Raw genomic sequence first — 8,542 nt, 5'->3', positions numbered from 1 at the left:
TTAAAGCCTGTCTATAGATAATCACATTGTGGCAGATTATCTTTCTACACCCATCCACACTGGGCAACCTCATATAGATTTGATGCAACCCACACTGCATTACGTGTGGAATATAGTAATATACTGTATGTAATTGCCAAACTTGCAATATAGCAGTTTATGCACGGAAATTAAATGCATGATTCTCTCACTCCTAGCCTTAAGGGAAGTCCAATCTATCATTCCAATTATATATCAAGCAAAGAATAAAATAATTTTATACAGTTGTTTTAAGTGTCATTTGAAACTGACCTTTCCTGTGAATACGTGTTCAATTTTCTTCATGACTCTGGATCTGAGCACTCTTGGAGCCAAAAAGCAACTTGTGAGAAGCTTTTGATATGGTTGTAGAATATGTTTGGTTGAGTTGTTCTCGGTCGCAACATTGATTAAATAATTTCTCATCACTGTTATGCAGATTTCCATAGTTTCTTCTACTGCTATGCAAAGAAGTCTTCTGCCAGCCTTTTTTCTTACAACGTACATTCTTTGCGCTGTTCTTCTTTATTTTGCCATTCTTTGCACTGTTCTTCTTTAAATTTTTGCAATCAACACACTTCAATGGAGAAACTGAATTCTGTGGACCTTTATCATCTTTATTTAAGGCAATCTGTGCTTCAGAGCTCTCCTGACTGCAGATCTGAAGTGGATCACAAACAACATGTGAATTCCATAGATGAAGCTCAGGACTAATTGATCCAAAGGATGCAGCTTCAGAATACAAAGCACAACCAGAAGCAACCAATACATTGGCTGCATTGTTTTGCTCACAAAAAACATCTACTTCTAGCTTTAGTCCACAAGGAAGCTGCTTGACCTGGAATGTGAGACCTTGTCTACCAAGAAATTCTTGAACTTTAAGTTTGGCCTCATCATTCCAGTGTTTCCCGTCAGTAGGTGTCACTCCAAACAAGGAGCAAGGATAGGTTAATCGTGGTAAACTAGCCAGTTTTTCTGGAATAACCTTCAGCTTAGGAATATCACAGATGGGAATGGGAGCTGATAACCCATCATCATCAATAAAAGTAAGTATTAATGTATCAGAGTCTTTGAGCACTTCAGACACTTCAACTCTGTTCCATTTTCCATTAGGTCCATTTTTCATTAAGCAGCTGGCACCAGGAACTACACATTCTTGTGGCATAGTTGGGAGGTTTTCTGGAAGATCAGAGAGCAGTTTGAACAATGCTTTCAGAGTTTTAAATGAATCTTCTAACTGGATACAGAAGTTTGAAGGATCGGTGACTGAAGTGACAAACCCAGGATAGTGCCTATTCTTCTGAAATTGTACCCATGAAATTGAACTTGACCCAACCAAGAGAGCAAGTGATTTGCTCACATTAACAATTTCCAGTAAGTTATGTCTCTCTAACTTTGTTTGGTAAGATATTTTATTCCAATATTCCATAAATAAAATTCCATCTATTAAAATTTCTACTTCCCAAATAAAAGCAGATTCCAAGTATCTCAAAAATAAAATCTTTATCTCACAACACTTGATCGCCTTCATCATTCGCTCAAAAGACAATTCATGTAGATTTCCAAACCAAATCCATTTACAAAGCACTGCATTCCTGGGAATACTCCTTATTTTTTCACTCAGCACATGTGTATCATGCAGTGACACCATTTCATATTTTCCCACATCCACAAAAAGAACCAACATACATTTCTCCTTCATGTATTTTTTAATAACTTTGGATCGATACCATTTCAAGGTTTCTTTTGATCTTGCCAAACATTCTAACCCTTCTTTAATCTTTTCCACTGTAATGAAACACTTGTTCTTTACCTCTTGGGCAACCATTACATTTAAATTGAGCATTGTTTGTCCATCCTTAATTAACTTCACATAGAAGTTCCCATTTCTTGAAATATGACCAATTTCAGCTATTTCTAAATCTCCAGGCTTTATATTTTGGCAGCCAATTTTAGGTCTGATCTTAAAAGTTTTACACAAAGTTTGACTTTCTGATTTTTTATTTGGGTCATTACTATCAGTTTCTGAATCTATTATTGGGAGTTGCTTCACATTGTTGTCAAGGTTTAATGTAAACATGTTCTGTATACCTAAAAGGATTTCTCTCTCCATTAATTCATCACTCACAGATACTCCATGACAGATTATATCAACCTCCCACTGTTGGTCATACTGTTGTAGAAACTCAATCATGACTGGCTGATTATTTACTCGACTGATAAAGTAGGCATCCATATCAGTACTCCAGTTTTTATCTGAAAACAAGCACTTTGCATTTCTAAGGGAGCAATGTATGCTGAGTCTTGGTAAGTTGAGGAAACTCTTTTTTATTTTGTAGATTTTTTTTGAATTCACAGTTGCTACGTTACCATAGTCAATAAACTCTACTTCAAAAAACTTATCGGCTATGACTTCTCTAACTAAAGCTCTGTATATGCAACAATCACCTTCATACTCTGCTAAAACAACATCATCTTTCTCAAGTTCAGCATCTATTTCTGGCTCTATAAGCAGTGTTCCTCCATTCAGCTCCCCAGCAAGCTGCACAATTTTATTTTCATCCTCTGAACGATGAACATAGAAACTTGAAAGATTAGCTACGTAAGAAATATAACCCCAAACTTTAGAATTTAGATGAATATCAAGTTGGGGAAGATTTGTGTACTTTTGCCTAGTTTTGTTGCTTCTTTTTTGTCCTAAAGTATTTAATTTTCTGTTACCTTTAATATTCTTTGACTGCACACTAGGCTGATCAATAGCGTAAGCAGGTCTAGATCTGTGCCGCAAAATGTCTTCCAAAATGGACTCTGTGTTTTCCAAAGCTGATGTGGGTCTACTGTTCTGTTTCTGTTGGCCAATTACTACTTTGTTTCCATATTTAACAGGTAACTTATCATTTTGAGTCCAAGAAACTTTGTCTGCTTCTGTTTGCCTTCCAACTTTACTTTTAACTTTTGTTTTATCTATATCCAACTTTATTTTATATGCCCTATGTTTGTTTCCAACACACTTTTTAAAACCCTTTTTTATATCCTCTGGGTTCAGATCACAATTTATATGCTTCAGTAAATCTTTAATCTTTCCATTTATTTGTAGTTCTCCATCATACAACTCCATACCAAACTGCCCATCAGATTCCTTAGATGCTATTACTGCCTTCAACTCCTTTCCCAAATAATTTTTTTCAAACCACACTTTTATTTCAGATGGAATTTCAACATCTTTTAGATCTGACAGATAACACTTGATAGCTTGCATAGGTGTGAACATTAATTCTGAAGCATTATTTGGAATAGGAACCAATTCCTCTTTTGCTACCAATTGTTTATTTCCAAAGTCCACAAAATATACTGGCCAGTAATCTGATGACTCCACAGGAGATGCTAAAGCTCTGTAGAAGAGGCCATCTTCAGAATATTTTGCTATGCATAAACTGTAAGCATTTATTTGGACTGTATGTCTTGTTATTTGGCTAATTTCTGAAATCTGTTTAAATATTTTCTCTCTGTCATCTGCATTTCTATTCAACTGGCAATAGAATTTTGTAGGGCTATGTATATAGGTTACATATACTTCCTCTTCATTTCCAATTTCCATATTAAAAGATGAATAATAAAAGCTACATAGAGAAAATGATGTTATAAGAGATCTCGCACATTCAAAAGGGTAAATTTGTATATGGCCACTTCCAAAGAGAAATTGCCTTAAACTAGTAAATGGAGTCTTCAGTTCAACGATGTAACATAAATAGTTGGGAGTCTTAAAAACCAGAGCACAAATTGAACAAATCAGTTGTCCATTGGAAGATGAAACAAATCTTCTAAAATCACTGCATATCTCAGCAGTCCAATCATAGGGGTCAAATATTAAGGATTCAGTGACACTATTAAGACAACATCTGAATGCTTGGCATTCCAAAATCAGGAAGTCTGGATGAATAGCCTGAAGATCTTTCAGCAAAACTCTTTCCCTGTTACCATAGTCTACAAACATTACATCAATTTCAGTTTTGGATACATGTTTCAGTACAACAGCTCTGTACCACTTTCCATCTGTAGAATATTTCACAACACAGACAAGCTTTCCACTTTCATATGGCCTTTTCTGAGTGTTGTAAAAATTCTGAATTTCTTCCATCATATTATTTAGCTCAGGTAGCTTGTTTTGTATCTGACATAAAAAGTTGCCTGGTGAAATAACATGACAACATACAATATCTAATACAGAACCTGGTTTAAATCTGTACTCTTTATAGAATTCTACTCTATCTGTTTTCCCAAACATTTTCCCATATTTTTCGGAAAGTATGCTTTTCCACAGTGGGGAAACACTAGTATTCTCCTTTGTCACAACCTGAGTATTCAGCAGCTTTTTATTCTGACCAGTATTTTTAGGTATCAGTATTTTATTGTTCTGAATAGCTATTTTACTTCGTATTTTTGTATTTTTGCATTTTTTTGAGCTGTGTACTTGAGAATCACTTACAACTTTCAGAAATGGATCTTGTTTTACCTCCCAATATTCTGCACATCCGGCCTGAACCATAAGCCTGAGAACATCACTTTGCTCGGAGCTATTCATGCACTGCACGTTGACAATGTAATTATCCTTTTGTTTTGCAATAACATGCAGAGTGATTGGTTTATCAACTACAATTGTTTTAAAGAAATCTATTTCTTTTTTAATCCATATATCTTCAACTGGAATTGCATTAGCAAGTGTACAGCACATGGCTAAAGCTGGTAATTCTTGAAGCTCTGGAAGCAAAATCCTCACATCAAATAGTGGCACTGTTTCAGTATTCCCAAAATCCAAAAAATAAACATCAACGTTATTGTCTACGATTTGTGTAATGACAGCCCTATAAAAATGCATATCCTTGCCATACCGTGCACAACATAGCCTTCCAGGCTCTGGGTTTTCTAGAATTTTATCATTCACTTCATTTATATCATAAACATCTGCAACTTTCTTCATTAAGGCTTCAAACTCATCTAAGAAATCATTCATTTGCACCCAGAAATTTGATGGATTCAAAACATAAACTGCAAAAGCAACACAGACTGAATCTATTTTCATTTCTGCTCTTTTGCAAGGGATTGTTAAAGGGGAGCACAGTAAATGAGTATCCTTTTGATTCGAATGACTTGACTGTTGAGTAGTACTGTAAACATTCTCAGCCAAGACAGAGTTCACGCTAGAATTCTGTACATTCCCACCTGGGCAAGAGACTTCTGTGTTATACAAAGGATAGTGTTTTGGAACCACGTCATTGTCCCAAGGTAGATATTCACTTGTCAATGACAATGCACATTTACATAATGTAACATAATGTAAGTATTCATTACTACTGAACAGGTCTATATGGGCCAAAATAGCCTGTTGTGTTAATAGAGCTTCCTTGAATTCTTCTAGCTGAGCATTTCTTACCGCTCCATCTTGATCACTAAGACATGATAGAGCACAAGGAAATGAAAACATAGGGACTGAAATAAATTCTGGCTGAAGCTTCAAAATACACTCAGAAGGCACAGCTTCATAGTTGCCAAAATCCATGAACCAAATCTTCACTTTGTTATCAGAAAGTAGCTGCTGTATTACTCCTCTCTGCCACTGACCATTTTTTCGTCTAGCTGCACAAAAGACTCCAAGACTGTCACAAGATGGAAGTTTTACTTTGCTAATAGTTTCATAATAGGAAGACATGCCTATTGTCAATTTATCCAGCTGTATCTGTTGTCGAAGTAACTGGCAATAAAATTTACTGGGACTAACTGCTACTGATATTTTTACTTTCTCTATGGCTCCAATAGATAAAATTGGTTGAAGATTACTTAGAACTGGTTGAATATCTGGTTGAATTCCAGCACCGCAACATAGAGATCCTGGCCTTGTATCTTTCGCTGGCAGTAAATCTGGCATTTGTTTACAAAGAGGCTCATGTGGAAATTCAGTTAACATTTCAACAATAAGATGGAAAGTATCTACATCAACAAGTTTTCCTAATCTGAATTCCACCACATCGTTAGCAATTTTGGGCACATCAAGAAGAAATGTTTGGTGTGGCAGAATGGCTTGTATATGACCTTTAATCTGCAAACCTATCAAGGATGAAAAGTAATTAAAAGCTTTAGCAGTCCATTTTTTTTCAATTGGAAGTATATTTGCAAAAATTCCACAAACCATCTTTGGAGGAAGCTGAAACAATTCATCAATGGGAGATGCAAGGTGAGTTTCATGCACTGCCAGTATTTTCCCATTGTCCATAAAAAATACTTCACAGGTGTCATGTCTTTTTTGTATTACTCTTCCTCTGAACCATTCTCCACAATCCGAGTCTTCGACTAAACAGAACTCACCAACAGCAACAGAGTCTCTCACTTTTGGTACTTGCTGTATTTCTCTTTGCAATATGTGATAATCAAACTCACATTCTGTGTTATATTGGCCTTGAAATTTTACAAGGACTTCATTTGGATGGTAATATATATTAGTTATCTTCACATCTATGTTTAGAAATTTTGTTGATGAAGATGAATCCATTCCACCTAGAAAACCAGTATAAAATTTAACGTAATGTTAAATGTTTATTTGTCATTTTAGCAAAGCTCTATAAGCAACTTTGAATGTATTGATACAATCATATTTCTTATCTAGAAGTAGATGTTACAATCTCTCCTATTATCAGCCTAAAGAGAAAGTTCTGATGAACACCAAAATATGAAGTTCTTGCAGAACTTCCGTTATTGACAGATTTTAAAATATGATTAATAACTAGAATGGATGATGTAATAAAATATGAACAAGCTCTATGCTTGGGCATCCCTTCCCTTCCCTCATGCTTTTTGTCCTATATCACCAATACAGTTTCTCTTAGTTAGATGCAGTTGTGTCACTAAATTAAAACTGAGAAAGTATGGGAACATTTTGAGGGGAAAAACAGGAAAAATATGACAGGGTGCATTCACACAGTGACTAGTTTTACTAATCAAGTCTACCCATTATTACTTTTAAGCCACAATTTGCTGAACAAGCCAGCTGTGTAGGTCCACACAGTAGGTCCACACAGCACATTAAGTTAAAAATCAAATAGGCCAGATTGTGATATGCAAGTCCAGCCAGTGACAAACTATCTTCACTATTTTACATGAATTGACAAATTTTTGTGAATGCACTGTCAACACATTAAATGTTAGTTTAGTATTGGACTTTCAACACATTCTTATTTAAAGTGTCACTCCACTGTTCCTGTTTGGACTTATTTATTCATCAAATTTATATGGCTGCCCATCTCACAAAAAAGTGACTCTGGGTGCCGTACTATAAAACAATTAACATATAGAAAACAATTATAATTCAGAAAATTATAAAAAGTCGCAATTAACGGCTGAGAGGTCAACAGCAATGGAGCCCCTACAGTACCAATGGCCATCACCTCAGTCTTACATTCTCCTAATTTCACATTCTGGACTTGCTATCTAGTGAAGCAACTGAACAAAATGCCAGCAAAAGAAAACAAGCTAAAGCATAGGAAAAAAATGCCTCATGTGAAAAGGCAATGAATATACAGACCCCTTTGCCTTTTAAGTATTATGTAAAACTCTTGACACAGCCTGTCTCCTGCTCTCTTCCTCAACATTTACTGCAGAATCAATGCCTCCTGCTTAAAGTGGCTGTAGGCCTACTGACGATATTTTTTTACCAGCGCAAATAAAAAGGTACTTTTGCTCAATCCCTGGATGAGCACAAGTCTGAATGCCATCTTAACGGGGTCAGTCGCGGCTGTTTATTCCAGGGTTTCTGGGCCAGGGTTTGCAGAGGGAGCTTAGGTGGGCAGCGACTTCCCTCCGTCCCGATTTTTAGTAACAAAAGTAGAGTTTCTCTCAGACCTCTGACCTACGCGAGACTCCTTCAGACATTTGCCTGAGCGCCGAAGGGTCAGGAACGGGGCCGCCCCCGCCGTCTCCAACCGGAGAGCCTTCGCGCATCCAGCAGCGGCAGCGGCGGCCAACAGAAGCGGGAAGGCGAGCTTCCCGCCTGAGCGCTGAGATAGGCGCGTCCCGGCTGCTGCTGCCCCCTGATTTGCAGTTTCTGGAAGGAGGGTGGGGCGTGGGCGCGGCTACGGCACGGAGCAGGGGCGGTGCGGGACGGCGGTGCTCGCCTTTGGGTGGTGGTCACCGCGCGGTAGTTGCGCGGGTGTGGAAGCGTGTTGAACTTGGTTTCATTTTTACCAAATATAACTTCGGCTGCGCCACATCAGGGGGAAGGACGTTTGCTTTCACTTTGGAAAAACAAACAGTTCATTGTCACCGGAGAGATTTTTGCTTTCATTCTGCTCAAGCATTTCATTACGTATTACCTCTCAGCAAAGGGCCTTATTTTGTTAATATTTCAGTGATATCTGATACTACAAAAAATCTGTACTTAAGTCCATACGTACCTTTATAATTTAGCCCATCCCACATAATGCCAGAGTTGAAGCCCAGCAGATTTATTTCAAGGTAGCCTTGAAACGATCACAGA

The 8,542-nt window shown here is 37.2% G+C and overlaps 1 protein-coding gene across 1 annotated transcript; it reads right to left on the bottom strand.

Annotated features, from left to right (window-relative positions):
- Positions 1 to 295: 295 nt before the first annotated feature.
- On the bottom strand, positions 296 to 8,004 carry TDRD15 (tudor domain containing 15). The gene is made up of 2 exons (XM_063315118.1): positions 7,909 to 8,004; positions 296 to 6,567 (listed from the first exon to the last, which is right to left on the bottom strand). Exon 2 carries the CDS (start codon positions 6,560 to 6,562, stop codon positions 311 to 313), a length of 6,252 nt encoding a protein of 2,083 aa, XP_063171188.1. The 5' UTR covers positions 6,563 to 6,567; positions 7,909 to 8,004; the 3' UTR covers positions 296 to 310.
- Between the last annotated feature and the right edge of the window lie 538 nt (positions 8,005 to 8,542).

Source organism: Candoia aspera, chromosome 1 (genome assembly GCF_035149785.1).
Source record: "Candoia aspera isolate rCanAsp1 chromosome 1, rCanAsp1.hap2, whole genome shotgun sequence".
Lineage (NCBI taxonomy): Eukaryota > Metazoa > Chordata > Lepidosauria > Squamata > Boidae > Candoia > Candoia aspera.
This window is presented reverse-complemented; position numbering and strand designations above follow the sequence as displayed.

Excerpts from the sequence above, each read along its gene's own strand:
- TDRD15 (XM_063315118.1), bottom strand. The coding sequence starts at position 6,562 with ATGGATTCATCTTCATCAACAAAATTTCTAAACATAGATGTGAAGATA.